This window comes from Opisthorchis viverrini (genome assembly GCF_000715545.1).
Source record: "Opisthorchis viverrini unplaced genomic scaffold opera_v5_241, whole genome shotgun sequence".
NCBI lineage: Eukaryota > Metazoa > Platyhelminthes > Trematoda > Opisthorchiida > Opisthorchiidae > Opisthorchis > Opisthorchis viverrini.
In genome coordinates, this window is record NW_008751893.1 from 2,897 (window position 1) to 21,022 (window position 18,126).

At 44.8% G+C, this 18,126-nt stretch overlaps 2 protein-coding genes across 2 annotated transcripts; one reads left to right on the top strand and one right to left on the bottom strand.

The window, feature by feature from the left end:
* Positions 1-4,813: 4,813 nt before the first annotated feature.
* Positions 4,814-5,026, bottom strand: T265_08777 (hypothetical protein; the record flags this gene model as incomplete). The annotated part of the gene is made up of 1 exon (XM_009174677.1): positions 4,814-5,026. The coding sequence occupies one exon, from the start codon at positions 5,024-5,026 to the stop codon at positions 4,814-4,816; it is 213 nt and encodes a 70-aa protein (XP_009172941.1).
* Positions 5,027-5,218: 192 nt separating this feature from the next.
* On the top strand, positions 5,219-17,497 carry T265_14668 (hypothetical protein; the record flags this gene model as incomplete). Its single annotated transcript, XM_009174695.1, has 6 exons — positions 5,219-5,613; positions 9,801-10,075; positions 10,323-10,773; positions 11,134-11,408; positions 11,656-12,106; positions 16,639-17,497. Coding segments are annotated over 6 exons (2,676 nt in total), but the record flags the coding sequence as incomplete, so codon positions are not given.
* Positions 17,498-18,126: the final 629 nt, after the last annotated feature.

The window sequence follows — 18,126 nt, forward strand, 5'->3', positions numbered from 1 at the left end:
ATTCTAAACTTCACTTTCAACAGAGGTTCCGGCTAAAGATCCAGCATACAAATAACCTACACCACCTCAATAGCCTATCATGACCTGTGGCTAAAAAGTTGGATGCAGTTCCAGCAACAACCGACTACAACTTCACCAGACTTCAGATCGCCGTTACATCAGAATCTCGGACAAAACCATGAAGAATTAATGTCGGAGCGCCTACATCTGCCTGTTTCTTCCGAAGACATCTGATTGGGCTCAAACACACTATCCATCCTCAACCGAGTCTGTAGCTGAATTGAGCATATAAGGTCATGCTTCCTACAGCCTGGGGAAAAGCCGTCACAGTCTTAACACTAAAATACACTCACAGTGATGTTGGCGGACCGCTGGGAAGTTGGCGTGAGGATTGGGGAATGGGATAGGGGAGGAACTGATTCAGCGGTGAAACCATTTGGTTGCTAACGTTCACCGTTTTCATCAAACGATCAGAAGGCGAAGTGTATCACTACGCATGAAGCCAACTCCGAACAGTCATTTCTTGGTAAAAATAATTCCTAATATTTTTGGAGATATCTCAGCCATCGAATTGTAAAATCAGTAACGACCATTATGTTGGTGAGCTCAAAACTGCAGTGGGATTGCATACTCCAAAGGATCTTTCAAGGTTCACTACGGATAACTCCAACCTGCTCACTGTTGGCTACAACAATTTGCTGAATGACTGAAACCTCATCAGTTTTGAGACCCTATTCATACCGACGCTGGTCCTATTCAGCTCTTAACCTTAACCGTTGGCGAACCAAGTTTTCAGCGATGTTAGCACCGTGACTCACTGTTGGCTACAACAATTTGCTGAATGACTGAAACCTCATCAGTTTTGAGACCCTATTCATACCGACGCTGGTCCTATTCAGCTCTTAACCTTAACCGTCGGCGAACCAAGTTTTCAGCGATGTTCAACACCGTGAAGCACATTCCTGCGACTCATCAGTACCAAAGAATACCTTTATGGTGTAAATTTGGATCCCTACTGAACTCTTATGTTTGCGCCAGAGTTTCTCAAGGAAAAGAGCAAGATTTTCGATTGGAGATGCACAAACATCGACGCGATTGAGAAATTGAACCTGCTGCATACGTCAGGTAAACGGAATATCGGGAACCCAGGTCTAGCGCAAGAATTTCCAGAACGATTGCATTTGGTTAAAGATTGCCAAGCGAAGAGCATAAAAACCTTATTTACTCAAAAGTACCAAGAAGCAACTTCATTGAGTGTACTTCTACATCTGTCGGGTAGCTGATCCTCTACCTCCGATGGGCGAATCGGCCCATGCCCTAAAAAATTATGGAGCAGGCATTGACGTTTACTCGAGCACACGTTTGTGTATCTTGCGCTAGAACCATCCAAATCACTGGACCGCGTGGCCTTAATGGAAGATGATAGGTGCAATTGGATGAAGTCTAAAGTCACCAAGATGCCGCAACACTTGGGTGCACTGATGTTCTGCGGATCTGACATTTCCATTCGCTGCTACTATGCAACTTGACTGGTCCTTGCGACAGTTCCGATCGATCATTGGAGGCAGATATTTGTAAAAGCCACCATCAAATCGTTCTACGTTATCTTATCAGTTATCGACCAAACACCCTGAATAAAGTAATCAGGGATGTTATGTAGATGTGTGTAGAGGGACTATTGCAACAGTATTGAATATAGGCACTCGACCAAACATCCTGAATAAAGTAATCAGTATTAAATTAAACAGTATTAAATGTAGGCATCGGAGAAGCGCGGATTTACGCCCAATAGATCCCATGTCGCCAGCTTGCTGCTGGCACACGAAAGCTCAGCCAGGTCGTCTGATCAAACCCAGCAAGATGGATTTCAGTTTGATGTGTGCACCAGAACGTTACCCTAACCATGTTCCATGAAGACGGGTTTATCGATTCTCTGTTGTGCTGGACATTCAACTTACGAGGCAGTTACTTCACATTCAAGACGAGTAGACAGCTCTGTAGACGAATACCAGCCGAAAGCGAGGTGCCCCAAGGATCAGTATTGGAGCCGGCCTGGAAAGAATAGAGGAGCTGGACCTACTGACGAGTTTAGCTAAAGGTCAACGTCTTGACATGCACAGAAAGCTGACGAATGCTTCGTATTCAGTAGGTGGTCAGATGATACCCCGATAATTTGGGATTTTGTTACCTGACCCCAGTTATGCCAGGCGATCATAAGACGAGAATACACATTGGCGGCACGGTGGGTAAAGGTTACCAAATATTATGGGCCAGCTAACCGTAAACCTCCCTACGAACCAAAGAGGCTGTGTCAAGACTAACGGCGACATTCATCCGGTCAATGCTGGGGTGTGTAGCACCGGCGTAAATCTCAGAGTCGAAGGTTGAGTGTTTGATTGGTCGCTGACGCGAACATCACGTCTTTATTCTGAATAATGGTAGCATGTAATCTTTGACGTCTAATAACTCTTCGGTACATAGCTGCCATACCACCCGAAGGGAGCATGAGGATTGAGATACTACCAGTCTATCTAAGCCTAGACAGGAGCAGTCGAGTACGGAGACTGCATTCTAACCACAAACCTTCCTGTGAATAAATTTGCGCTTTAATCACTAAGAGATCGCAAGCTCAGAGTTCGGGGAATTTTATTTGTGGATTCACTCCATAGCCCAGCAGATATGCTGGCCACCTGAGGGCATAACTGCTAGCCTGAAAACTGTTGTGCCTGTCTTCCAGATCTGTAAACTTGCGAAATAGTCTGCTTCAAGTGCCGTTATGACACTGATCTTCAGCAGTATGAAGCATTCATTCGCATCTGCATTACTTGCTACTCTTTTCTGCCCAATGGAATGTGTACATAATGCTCAGCAATACATTGGGGCGACTGGTGGTGTTATGCTGCCCATGATGAATGAACCACACTGGGGACCATGTACAGTGAATTTGGAACCTCCTACGGCTCCGGAAATATACGTGTGTCTTTTTCTGCCTCAAATTTTACCGAGCTGGTAATCCTGACGAACTCTCCCGCTCCGTTTTAGGATGGGAATAAAATACTCAGATGGTACATTGATTTATTTGCTTCAACCCGGGTGGAGGAGGCCATCTCAACCATCTGAAGTCGTCGCTCATTTCACTTCGTCTTGCGAAAGCACCTGAGGGTGTGACCCGACAACACCAAGCAGGATTCTGTCAGGTGTAAAGGTACCGCCATGCGTGTAGGCGTCTTGTCCTGAGGTTTCTCAATTCCAAGGGTGCGTTCGATTTTCTCAGCCGGTTTGGTCTTACTGGCACGCTTTTGAAACAGCGCATACTCCAGCATATGTCACACGCCTTATTTTTTCAAATAACTGCGGGCACGTGAGAGTGTATGAGGAGCTTTCCAAAGGCTTTCCTTCGAGCAGGGGCGTTGGACAAGTGTCCACTCCCTCCATTTCTGTTCAAGGTCATCGTTGCTGATATAGCGGGGTGAGCTCTGGGATGCCTTAAAAACTCCGGCGTTTAGATCTTTTCGTGATAAAACCTTGTTGAACTGGAATGAGGGTGAGATGGCCCATGGGGACTAGATAGCTCAGTGGTTAGAGCGCGAATTTACTGAGCGAATGGTCCATGGTTTGAACCTGACCTCCGCATCTCGACTTCTGTCTAGGCCTGGGTAACCTGTTAATATTCAAGCTGTCGTGCTTCCTTCAGGTGGCACAGCTTGGCACCGAAAGGGTGTTACAACTGAACGATTGTGTTTATTATTATTAGGATGTACAGACGACATCGTTACCATTTTTGCAGGAAGCGCATGCATTACTAGGAAAGACGACAAAGGTCATCCAGTCCTGCAAGATGTGTTTCGTGCCTACAAAGTGCGGTTCGTGTTGAGGTACGTACAATCGTTGAACGTACTTTCAGCAATTCAATAGCGGTACCAGAAGTTGTGAAGCGATATATGTATCTCAGACATTGCATTAATTCCGACGGTAGCGTGATGGAATAAATGAACGAAAGAATCTCAAAGGCCAGAGGCGCATTTGCTCATTCGTGTGACTTGTTGGATCAAAAAGGCATCAATGGGTCTTGAAGAGTGCCCATATCAGACTGCGTTGCGCAGTTCATTGTTGTATGGCCGCGATATTTGACAGCTGTGGGCGGAGGATACGAAACCCTCAGATTTTTTCTACATATGTCCCGGATCTACAGCTGAAGGTCTTTGGAATCAGTGGTGATTCGGTCGAGAAAATGTCTTTTTTGAATCAGACGGTACTTCGCCCAAAGAATGTATCCAAGAATGTATGCAAACTAAGATAGCTGGATCATGAGATACGCATGCCGAGTTATCGTCTGCCGAGATGAGTGCCGATTTCCGTGCCCGATTTTGAGTGGCAGAAACCCACAAATGGACAGAATGTTATATGACAAAGGAGAATACAGGTTTCTCCACGGGCCTTGCCACTGCTAGTGACTTCGATCTTTAAAATGAGGCCCGTGAAATTTCGACGTCTTGGGCTGGAAACAATGAATGAAATGGCGGCAGACTGATGTCAGTTTCGTTCATGGTGTCCGTTTCTACTCAGGTTGTCTGATTGGGAGTAGGCTTGTATATTTGTGGTATGCTAGCCCAAAGTACTTCTCCCTTCTCCATTTCTCCTTTTCGATAACTCTGGGCTATAAAAATCCACTAAAACGATAGATCAACACATATTTGCTACCTGAGAAATCCTTAGAGAAAGCAACTCTTTGGATTTGCCGTACTAAAGTGCTTTCGGAATCGGGTGATGTATCCCAGAATAGAAGATTGTATTGAACCACATCTCTTCACCGTTAGTTAACAGCCAGATGATGCTTCAGTATTGATGTGGCTGCTGGGGCACCTGTTGCGAGCTGAAAATTCCCCTGACCGCAGACACCATCGTCAGCGCACAACTGGATGAGTCGCGTCTCCTTGTTTTTCCCATCCTTTCCTCTGTTGGACGTTCCATCGCATAGCAGAACCCATCGCCTTGCCGCCTTATTGAAGGTTGGGGTGTTTTCCATTTCTTTTTGTTGTTGAAGAGGTAGTTTCCTCGTTGCATTTTTTGTACCATGTTGCCTACTTTCACGGAAACTAAGACCATGGCTTCAACGACCGTAACCATTCTCCACCTCTTACGAATGTCTGGTTACAACACTCTTTGTATGTCCGCTTACCGAATGGTCATGTTTCCGTGGACCCCTTTTTTCTTTTAGCTTTTTCGCCCATTATGACCACTTGCTGATGTCCGTGACTGCAAAGGCACCCCCGGGGAAACCTGCTGGAAAATCTGAATTCGGGCTCACAAAATCATGGAGTTTCAAAGAAGGAATTCGTGCCTTACGTCGCAGCTTTGTGTCTTCACCAAGTGAAGATAGTTGTGATAGCACCAATTGTGAGAGCCCCCATTCAGAGTTAGGATTTCGCAACCGTGTATTCTCTCAGTGCGATGTTTGGCGTGCTCTAAGCCCTGCAGAACTACCTGAGGCTGCAGTATTTCCATTGATATCTTTGCAGAAGTTGTCCAATGAAGTTTTTTCTGCGGCCACTGGTCCGAATACCGGATTTCTGGCTACACAGAAATGGGCCAAGGTGAAGCCTGTCAATCCTGGTAAGAATACTCATGTCACACTTCGAAGGAATGTTTACAGGTTGACAATTTGTTAAAAGAAACGTTTAATTTTTCTTGAGAATTAAAACCACTACCGCGACCGCTAAGTAGGTAACTCTGAGTTTGAGTTCCACTTTTTACCCACAAAATTTAAGATAGTTACAAACCTTAAAAATCCCTTTATGACCTCATCGAAAATGAAAATTGTGCATTCAGTTGGAAAAGTGTTAATATGTGAAGGTTCCTCACCTCACAGCCACCATCTACCTGGGATACTGCCAGATAACTAGCGATGTTATAAGCGTAATCGAGAATTCCCGGAGAATATTCCAATTGAGGACCCATGTGGTCAGCGCCTGGTTTCTTTACCGGTGCACTCTCCTGCAAACTAAGCTTGGATGCTGCTAAAACACTACAAACCGCCTTGACAGCGGACCAGAAATCTTTCGACGATTAGGATCGTCGTCTTAATGTTGGGATCATATTCACTTGAGCTCCGCTTGAATAATTCGGAATCATCTGGGTATTGGCTTGCACTGAGCTCAAGATAGCCCGGCGATTAAGGTACGGACTTACTGACCGGAAGATCTGTGTTTCGAACTCAACTTATATATCCATACTCCGCCTGTTTACGCTTTGGCAACCAGACAGTGTCCATGCCCCTATTTTGCTTTCAAGTGGCGTGTCAGCCAGGCCATTTGAATGGTGTTACATTATTATTATTATTATTATTATTCGGTTCGCATGTGAAATTCGTGTCCACACTTCTCAGTCACGTTCAGATATCTGGTTGACCTATTTCACATCCTCACTTAGTAAAACCACAACAATGCGTGCACTAATGGACGCGCGCCTGCCATCTGTACTCATTGACTACGCATGTTATCGATTAAATGCGCTTGTTGACGACAATCTTCCACAGGACGATCTATTTTCCCTTCTCCGGTTCGAATTGCTTTTCATTTTGTTATGCAATGCTCTGCACAGTTAGTCCTTTTTTCACTGTGTTTCGAGACAAACCAACGCACACCAGACAAACTGCCAGTGGATTTCCTGTTTTAAGGCACATGATTGACCTGTGGTTACTGTTTGGAATTACACAATCCAATCGTCTAAATGCTGTGGTCACATTGTGCCAGTCCTCCAACTAGTCATTCCGACGCTGTGACAACTATCTTTCACGGGCTTTTTGTCCCGACTTTCTAACCTTTATTGTCACGCTGTTGACTGGCATTAATCCGTCCAGTTTGCCTCGAGTCATTCTGGTTTTTCCGGATCAAGTACCTTCCAACAGGACGAGAACCGTTTCTATCCAGGACTACTTTTGCCATGTTCTGAAAGAAATTAACTTACTTTAAGATATTTTTCGCCGGTATGTTTGGTGGCCAATTCAACCATGTTAAGCACCTCAGATGTCACCCTTGGTTGTGGATGCACTGAACTGTTCAAAGTGCACCGAGGATACTGCTACCTAAGGGCTTTTTTGTGGTATCTTTCGAGACATGATCGCGCCTGATACGGTCCCTGTGTAACGATAATGTGTCGCCTTTGTCTGCATGATCGACCAGGGTGTTTAAAGATCCAGGATGACTGATCAAGGCTGTCCTTACTTTGATGCTAGAAATGAAAGGAGCCACAGGATAGGTTTCTTTGAAGTGAACCATTTTATGGTGGTTATCCGCAATGATTCAGCAGTCATTTTTATAGTGTCCACAGGAACATGACATCCACGAATGTAACACAGTTTGTTATATCCAAACTCTTTCGTTTACTTGCTGTTTTCTGTGGCTCAATCATACCCCTTGTTTCCATGTGAAGGATTTTCGCCACTATTACTGGTCAGGTTTTATTTGTTGCTTTTGAGGTCATCATTGTATTCATTCGCTGAAATATGAGGTGGTGAAATGTTGTGGAACCTACTCTTTTTATTTAATGACCTCGTCTGGTTTTCAAACATACTTTCCGACTTTCTACTATGGTTACCTCTACAATGCAGTAGTTCTATTCGCTCGATGTGTGGTTCATACGCATAGTATTGGCCCAACAAAAGCCTTGTGGATAATGCATTAATATGGTTTATGGTCAGTCTAAGCTAGGTTTGAACTACCTTTTAGTCGTTTACGGCTTTTTGGTGGAAATGTTCAGCCTCCGTACATATGTATATATATATATAAACTCAGATTACTATCTTTTCTGGGTCACAGCGCTGCAGTGGTTAGGCCCTATATGACGGTGACATAGCAAGAGTTATTGACTACTAGATGGAAGTATTGACGTCTCGACGGAATACATTTTCGTGTATTCCGAAGTGTCGGGCGCTCGATATGGAGAGGAGACAAACGCAGAAGAAATAATGTCAGAATCAGTTTGCAATTACTGGATTTATTCTTGTCAAATCTGAAGGAATCAGACTTCGCCAGTGATCAGCCGAGTGAGATGGCTCAGTTGGTTAGAGCGTGAATTTGCTGACCGAAACGCCCGTGGTTCGAAAGCGACTTTTGCTCCTCGACTTACCCTGTCTAGGCTTGGGGAACCAGGTAGTTTCCCAGCCCTCGTGTTTCCTTCGGGTGGAATGGCGTTTAGGCACCGAAATGGTGCTACAGTTGAACGAAAAAATCGAGTGAACAGCAATCCTAATGAACCGAGATAGTAATTTGCAATAAATTGAGGCTTCATCACCGGACAATGACGACCACTAATACGAGCACTCATCTCGCAGTCTGTCTGAAAATGCAGATTATACTTATTTTTCTCTGGTAACTTTTAAGATCCATGTTCTTGTTCATTCGCGTAACCCTCCAATATGTACTCCGAAATTCTTCGTATTTAATTCCTCCCGCTGATCTGTAGTGCTTGCTGCCTGTTTCCTGTTTCCGTTGCATTTAAAGCTCTGGTTGAATCTTGGAAGCCATTACGGAACAGGAAAGCCCACGGTATATCCGTTTCACTGTACGAAAAGAATCCACTGACTGACCGCGTTTCCGGTTAGTGTTCTTGAACGTTATTCATCGATGTTTCATCTACTGTTGCCATCCCGATGTTTTGATCCAATGCAAATTTGTTTGGTCTGCTTTCTAGTTCGTATCGGCATTAGCATTTTTGCTCAGAATTCCATAGATTGCGTCGGCCTGGTTGGCTTCACACAGCCGCTCGGCTATTAGCAGGTTGTGACGTGCACCTAGACACCTGGGTGGACAAAACACACTTGTGTATTTGTCCGATCAGGCTCACTTTTTATTTTCTGTCACTTTATGCTATCCTGTTGATTATTTCTGTTCTGCGTCACCGCCTAACAGATGCCGTCACATGATCTTAGTTCCCAGTTTAACTGTCGTTTAGTTTTTACGCTCTTTTCCAGGTTTTGGCCTTTAGTTCTCCAGGTGAAACTCTTATTTACCAAGACGTCATACTGACGTCTGTGTTCATCGCACACAGAAAACGCTGCAAGGTAGCGTGGTGTACGATTGAGTACAAAAGTTGATATTGTGTCCTATTCGGTTGTCTATATTCCGTTCAATGAGTACCCTAAGAGTATGTTTTCACGTCCATTTGGATTTATTAATATGCACACCTACCACCAGGACCCATTTTGAAGGCACACGTCCGGATTTTCGAATGCAGGTCGTGTAACCGATGCAATCCGCTGAACTACTCGAGGCCCGTGCCGTCAGGCACTAGAACTGGTGTCACTGATAGAAGACTCGGTTATGTTAATACCTAGCATTATCGAGAATAGAAGAACAATAATGTTCTTCCGTCTTTGACATGACCATCTCTTTTATGAGGCGGGGTATAGACGTTTTCACAGTGCTTTGTACCAATGCGTTTTGTACAATATAGCCTTCACCGATGTACGATGGCGTAAGTTCAGGCTCTCGCTGCATTCATCGGCCCCGCCCAGCAAAACTCTTACCATTTTCTCTTGATGCTCTGGAAGATGGTTATTTCCAGCCTTGGCGCTGATGGGTGTAGCTGTACAGAAAGGGAGTAGTCGCTTTGGTCTCTTCGGTAATATTCAAAGAAGTTATGGACTATTTATCTTGTTGTGATTGGACGACGATCTTGTTCTATCTGACAAGACATTTTAGATCTCCTGCCTTCACAAGACTGTTGTGCATGTCCTCCTAAGAGTCTCTGTTTCTTTCAGTGTCTCATCACCACACAACTCCATAGTGTAGCCCGTTAAGGTCGTGTGTGTAAATTTGTTCTTGAGGTTGCTGTTGGAAATAGTGTAAACTGGAAATCAATAAGCTTCTCTTTCTGCAAAACAGGTGAACCAAATGCGGATGCTTTCATTGTTCAAGCTCGTTGTGACTCTGCGTTTTTGGCTGTCGCTGATGGTGTCAACTGGGGTCGGGATGCAATGCAAGCAGCTCGATGTGCAATCCTGGCGGTGTACGAGTACCTAGAAACCCATTTATATGGTTCAGATTCAACCAAGCTTACGCTGAACTCAACTCAGGTGAGCCGTCTTGCAGTTCAGTTCAAAAAGTCCCGGGAACACGCTCCCAGTGATCGATACCATTTAGTCCTTCCGCCATAACGATGGTTTTCTGAAGTGAACCGTCTGTTTCACATGAACGCCGGTTTTGTCCGCATTCTCCATAGAATGCTCATTATTGAGTTCTATCCAGTCTTCTTTGGGACTACTCCTCCTTTTTATTCCATATAGTGTATTTTTCTAAATCTATAAACCCTTCTTGATTCAGGATGCCGCTCAGCTGTTGTTCGAGGCCTTTTCTGCTGCTCAAGAACGCATTGTTGGTTGTACGACGGGGCTAACTACCTTATGTGTTGCACTGGTGTTACCGGTTAACCAGGCAGCCTCTCCGTCTAAATCCAGTACAACCTCTCAGGAACGTTCCTTGACCAGGAAGCCCCAACAGTTCGCCGTGGTGGTCGTCAGCGTTGGAGATTCACAGGCTTTTTTGTTAAGCAAATTTCATGGAATTCGGGAGATTACTGGCTGGGTTCCGACAACAGTGAATGGTGCCAACGTGGACCGGTTGCGTTCCGGTCCGTTTGGTGTGGACTCTTGGCCTGCATCACCCGATCTTTCTCCAACCTCACCCCCACCTCGAGACTTCCGAGATGCTGGCGGAGCTTTGGGGTCAGTATATACCAACGGTAATCCAGAGCTACACAACCTTATTTGTGCGGGTATGTGCTGTTATTTTTTTTTACTTCAGTGTTCGCACCCCGCCATTTACCTCCCATATTCGCTTAGTGAGTTTGCTACTGAAGGAGGCATTCGCTTCTTCATCACTCAGCCAGTAATTCAGGTTTTCTTTTGCAGGAGGCACTCCAACCGTATGATTTGGAGTTTGGCTCGCTAGGTTTATATTCGTGCGTCCGTCTTAGAACGACAGTACATTGTTTTACTTAGTTAACAACATTCCGCGATGGTGAACTAAGCCCAATTTTCTACTTACTCTGTCTTGATAAATCAAATTGTGGTGTTTCATTTTGTATTTTAGTCACCCAGTTTAGACCTTGTTCAAAATAGTGTAGCCCGTTAAGGTCGTGTGTGTAAATTTGTTCTTGAGGTTGCTGTTGGAAATAGTGTAAACTGGAAATCAATAAGCTTCTCTTTCTGCAAAACAGGTGAACCAAATGCGGATGCTTTCATTGTTCAAGCTCGTTGTGACTCTGCGTTTTTGGCTGTCGCTGATGGTGTCAACTGGGGTCGGGATGCAATGCAAGCAGCTCGATGTGCAATCCTGGCGGTGTACGAGTACCTAGAAACCCATTTATATGGTTCAGATTCAACCAAGCTTACGCTGAACTCAACTCAGGTGAGCCGTCTTGCAGTTCAGTTCAAAAAGTCCCGGGAACACGCTCCCAGTGATCGATACCATTTAGTCCTTCCGCCATAACGATGGTTTTCTGAAGTGAACCGTCTGTTTCACATGAACGCCGGTTTTGTCCGCATTCTCCATAGAATGCTCATTATTGAGTTCTATCCAGTCTTCTTTGGGACTACTCCTCCTTTTTATTCCATATAGTGTATTTTTCTAAATCTATAAACCCTTCTTGATTCAGGATGCCGCTCAGCTGTTGTTCGAGGCCTTTTCTGCTGCTCAAGAACGCATTGTTGGTTGTACGACGGGGCTAACTACCTTATGTGTTGCACTGGTGTTACCTGTTAACCAGGCAGCCTCTCCGTCTAAATCCAGTACAACCTCTCAGGAACGTTCCTTGACCAGGAAGCCCCAACAGTTCGCCGTGGTGGTCGTCAGCGTTGGAGATTCACAGGCTTTTTTGTTAAGCAAATTTCATGGAATTCGGGAGATTACTGGCTGGGTTCCGACAACAGTGAATGGTGCCAACGTGGACCGGTTGCGTTCCGGTCCGTTTGGTGTGGACTCTTGGCCTGCATCACCCGATCTTTCTCCAACCTCACCCCCACCTCGAGACTTCCGAGATGCTGGCGGAGCTTTGGGGTCAGTATATACCAACGGTAATCCAGAGCTACACAACCTTATTTGTGCGGGTATGTGCTGTTATTTTTTTTACTTCAGTGTTCGCACCCCGCCATTTACCTCCCATATTCGCTTAGTGAGTTTGCTACTGAAGGAGGCATTCGCTTCTTCATCACTCAGCCAGTAATTCAGGTTTTCTTTTGCAGGAGGCACTCCAACCGTATGATTTGGAGTTTGGCCCGCTAGGTTTATATTCGTGCGTCCGTCTTAGAACGACAGTACATTGTTTTACTTAGTTAACAACATTCCGCGATGGTGAACTAAGCCCAATTTTCTACTTACTCTGTCTTGATAAATCAAATTGTGGTGTTTCATTTTGTATTTTAGTCACCCAGTTTAGACCTTGTTCAAACTATCACCGAAGGCGATAACCCTCGTGTTGTTCATAAAAGCCGAGCACTATCTTTCGAATGCAGATATTCACGTCCCTTGTGTTCCATCATTCGTACGTGATCCCGCTGGTTGAACTTAAGTGTCCAAATCGAACACCTTAGTAATACGATTGTTGTGATCGAGCTCCAGCCAATAAACATCATTTTCGGAGTGATAGTTCGTTCCACACTAAGTTTAAATTAACGCATTATAACAGGATTGCAGGCGATCAAATGAAATTCGCTCCGTTCTTGAAAAAGATAAGTTTTGCAATGCGCTTGGAAGAGATCGGAAATCGGTCGGTATCACACTAACTACCCTGATTCGCTTACTTCCCACCTACACTTCCAATTTCTTTACCAAGACTTCGAGTGAGAAAGAACATTCCGTTTTTTCTTTCTTTTTCAGCCACTTTGTAACTTGTCTTCATTTCGAACTCTGCACCTACTGTTGCAGACGTTTTTTTCCAAAATAAATACGTGTTTTTAGCTGGCTATTACAATTGTTTCACTAATGGATCGAACAGTCGATAGACAATAGTCAATGTTGGATGTTTTCTGTTCTTCGCTTTTGACTTTAAAGATCCCTCACAGTTGGCAGTTAATAAAGGTAGCCTCTTTTGTGTGTCTGTCCTTTCTCCACTTTGCCTGTCACCGCCGGACGAAACATGCCACCAGTTTTCGCACTCGATTTCAAGCTGATGCGTTGAACTGAAACCTGAATGGCTGACTAGCTGTTTATCTCGTTTCCATCCCCGTACGTGTCACCCGCTGCTCGAAGCTATGCATGTTTTCACAGCGGTTTTTCCGCTGCCCACGTGCATCCTTTTGGTGAGCGGCCTATGAGGCCTTCCTTTTACGAATAATGCAGTTTTACGGAATTAACAGTGACCTTTAATCGTTTCTTTTTTGTTGTCCCCCTAAGACACGTTCACCAGGAGTGCGGAATTAACAGTGACCTTCAATCGTTTCTTTTTTGTTGTCCCCCTAAGACACGTTCTTGCACCAGGAGTGCACATTTTAGCTCTTGGTTACCGTAGTCACACAGATTTTGCGTAATCTTTTGGAGCCATTTCGTATCTCTTGCTCTCCGTGTCTATGCGCAGTATTGAATGCATTTTTAAGCTATGGGCCTCAATATTTACCCGACTTGTGTGTAGCGTAAACACGGGTGTCACGTGTTGTTACCAGCTGACCACTGTGTCATTACATATGTCCTTCGTATCACACCTGTTTTTTTATCATGGGCCGTGATCGGTCCATAATGCATTTCTAGCACGATCTACTTAGTGGTCCGTGTGCGTGGTATATATTCTATCAGGGTGCGTGTATTTGGAGTCCATCCACAGTTCATGCGGACTCTGTTCAGTGCAGACGTACATGTCATATGTCGTAATTTCCACCGTTTCGCTTTATTGCTGTCCTTGTTTGCCGTAGCTCACTTCACTGGTAAAAATATCCGCCTTTTTTTCGACACAACTAATTTTGATGAGACAATTTAGCCTCGATTTTCTTCATCTGATATTTCGACGCCGAATTCAGCTTACTTTTTATCTTTTCTATCTGCTCAACACTTACCGCTCATGGCCTAACAGTTGTGTTCAAACTATCAAGCACTAGATTGCGGATTGGAGACTCCCTGGAGTTTGGTTGTTTGCCTGTTCGCCGAGTTTGGTAGTTGGATTGTAAACGTTTCATCCTAATCAAGGGGCGCGGTTGAGTGACTGACGATGTCACCTCGATTAATGATGACACGTTTGCAATCCGACTACCGAGCACAACGAACAGGCAAACAACCAAGCAGCGCACCCGAGCTACCTACATTCCACAACATTGCCACTCCCCGGAGTTTCATGAGATGCACACTGCTGATAATTCCCAGTATGGATGAGACAGCTACTTGTTCATAAAAGCCGAGCACTATCTTTCGAATGCAGATATTCACGTCCCTTGTGTTCCATCATTCGTACGTGATCCCGCTGGTTGAACTTAAGTGTCCAAATCGAACACCTTAGTAATACGATTGTTGTGATCGAGCTCCAGCCAATAAACATCATTTTCGGAGTGATAGTTCGTTCCACACTAAGTTTAAATTAACGCATTATAACAGGATTGCAGGCGATCAAATGAAATTCGCTCCGTTCTTGAAAAAGATAAGTTTTGCAATGCGCTTGGAAGAGATCGGAAATCGGTCGGTATCACACTAACTACCCTGATTCGCTTACTTCCCACCTACACTTCCAATTTCTTTACCAAGACTTCGAGTGAGAAAGAACACTCCGTTTTTTCTTTCTTTTTCAGCCACTTTGTAACTTGTCTTCATTTCGAACTCTGCACCTACTGTTGCAGACGTTTTTTTCCAAAATAAATACGTGTTTTTAGCTGGCTATTACAATTGTTTCACTAATGGATCGAACAGTCGATAGACAATAGTCAATGTTGGATGTTTTCTGTTCTTCGCTTTTGACTTTAAGGATCCCTCACAGTTGGCAGTTAATAAAGGTAGCCTCTTTTGTGTGTCTGTCCTTTCTCCACTTTGCCTGTCACCGCCGGACGAAACATGCCACAGTTTTCGCACTCGATTTCAAGCTGATGCGTTGAACTGAAACCTGAATGGCTGACTAGCTGTTTATCTCGTTTCCATCCCCGTACGTGTCACCCGCTGCTCGAAGCTATGCATGTTTTCACAGCGCTCGATCCTGCTCACCAATGAAAGAGGAGTTTGTTAGTGTTTCTCCCGTTAACTCACCTGGTCAATCTAAAACACCAACCGATAGGCACACGAGTTTCGTGTTCGAATTTCACTTGAAGGATCCCGTCTTTCTCATGTTGCACTCCATATATCATTCCAAACAACAATGCGGTTTTTCCGCTGCCCACGTGCATCCTTTTGGTGAGCGGCCTATGAGTGGTGCCTTTTACGAATAATGCAGTTTTACGGAATTAACAGTGACCTTTAATCGTTTCTTTTTTGTTGTCCCCCTAAGACACGTTCTTGCACCAGGAGTGCACATTTTAGCTCTTGGTTACCGTAGTCACACAGATTTTGCGTAATCTTTTGGAGCCATTTCGTATCTCTTGCTCTCCGTGTCTATGCGCAGTATTGAATGCATTTTTAAGCTATGGGCCTCAATATTTACCCGACTTGTGTGTAGCGTAAACACGGGTGTCACGTGTTGTTACCAGCTGACCACTGTGTCATTACATATGTCCTTCGTATCACACCTGTTTTTTTATCATGGGCCGTGATCGGTCCATAATGCATTTCTAGCACGATCTACTTAGTGGTCCGTGTGCGTGGTATATATTCTATCAGGGTGCGTGTATTTGGAGTCCATCCACAGTTCATGCGGACTCTGTTCAGTGCAGACGTACATGTCATATGTCGTAATTTCCACCGTTTCGCTTTATTGCTGTCCTTGTTTGCCGTAGCTCACTTCACTGGTAAAAATATCCGCCTTTTTTTCGACACAACTAATTTTGATGAGACAATTTAGCCTCGATTTTCTTCATCTGATATTTCGACGCCGAATTCAGCTTACTTTTTATCTTTTCTATCTGCTCAACACTTACCGCTCATGGCCTAACAGTTGTGTTCAAACTATCAAGCACTAGATTGCGGATTGGAGACTCCCTGGAGTTTGGTTGTTTGCCTGTTCGCCGAGTTTGGTAGTTGGATTGTAAACGTTTCATCCTAATCAAGGGGCGCGGTTGAGTGACTGACGATGTCACCTCGATTAATGATGACACGTTTGCAATCCGACTACCGAGCACAACGAACAGGCAAACAACCAAGCAGCGCACCCGAGCTACCTACCTTCCACAACATTGCCACTCCCCGGAGTTTCATGAGATGCACACTGCTGATAATTCCCAGTATGGATGAGACAGCTACACAATGCTTCCCGGCTTTTCAGCATAGATTGGCTTCTCTAATGAAATTCTAAAATACTGTAGCAGAACATCAGTGTTGAACGTCGATCTTATGCCGTTGATAGTGATGATGGTGATGCATTAAGGAGCTACACTATATGAGTGCACGATTTGTTCACTTGCATCTTCTACCTGATATTATCTGTTTTATCTGTCAATGTTAAGCTGTCCATTACCAACTCATTTTTTATGACGAGCCGACCGGTAGCTAACCATACAACTTTTTTCTTGTCCTTCAGTAACCCTGTGTGATCCGGGTGATCTAGTTATTCTTGGCTCCGATGGTCTCACCGACAACTTCGACCCAATAATCACGCAAATTGCAGTCCCAGAATCACCCAGGCTGGATTTTGTAGATGACGCAGCGGAGTGTGATGACGACTCTTCGACAGTGGACGAAGTAAGCACCCAATGTGGGTATCCGGCAACATCTTGGTCCAAACCCCTCAGTTTGTCCCCGCCTCCTCAAATTTCTATCTGGCCTCGACCTCCACCACCTCCACCAACAGCATCTTGCCCTTGTTCGCTTCCCAACCTGCTGGATCCATGTGGTGTTCAAAAAACACTTGGCCCCTTTGAACAACAACCGAATGATGCTATCAGCGCACGGAATTTAAATTTTACCAACCAGCTAGAATTAAGTTGTACAGAGCGGCGACGCTATGCCGGAAAGGAATTGGAGCGTATATGGCACGAAACAGATGCGTTCACTTCTGGTCCGTCTGGTGTTGGGGGTACGACTAGTGCACGTGACTTGTGCGAGGCATTGATAGCTCATGCACTCCGGCTAACTTCACGCAAACGTGAGTTACTCCAAGATCCTAACCTAGCACGACTACGCATGAATCCATCTCGTTTGAAGCAGCTGAGCATCAGTACGCCAGAAGATGAATTGGGTGTTGGACCAGTGAAAGCTCAGCGAAAATGGTTAGCTGACACGCTGAAGAGTTTACCTGGGAAACTGGATCACGCCACCGTGGTAGCTTATGAGGTAGGGATCTATCGAGGCAATGAGAATGAAGTGTACGAGGAGATGTCGTTAGAACCCCGTTCCCCTGCTACCAACCTCTCACCTACTCACTCACATTCCGAGGTGTGATTGCTGCTTACGACCTCGATCGAACATGTTGGGAACGATGCGATCCTCGCGCGGCTTTTGTCCATTGCCCTACCAGTTTCCGCTTTGATCCGTTGAGCATTTAAAAGTTGGACTCACCAAATTTCTCTGTTGCCTTTCTCTTTTTGCGACTTCTACATCTTTCCTTACAATTGTTAATATTTCGATCCTCTTATTCTCAGATATCTGTTGTTTTTTGACATATCGACGTCGATACTTGGATTCTTCGATCTATATTTTAGTTCGAGCTTTCAAGCTTGCTTCTTCCTCCCTGTTGGCTGTGCCTTTCCGTTTGTCCCTCGTTTTTCGTTTTGTGCTCCAATCTGTTTGTGAGAGAACAGCGGTGGGAAATGTTTCTCCATTTGTCTCCTTATTTCCTTGACAGCTGTGCGCTCTGCTTGTCTCTATCCTCTTTCTGCGCCATCTTAACTCATGCTTCAATCTCGCTAGTGTGGTTAATCTTTCGATATTTGCCTGGGGGGTTGAAAACACTCGAATGAACCATTCCGTGTGGGCATACAAGACCAGTGTGTTGCGTTTAAGATAAATAGTAGGGTTCTAAGTGTGCCTGTATGAAAACTGGCTGACACAGTTAAGTGTACTTAAGTCA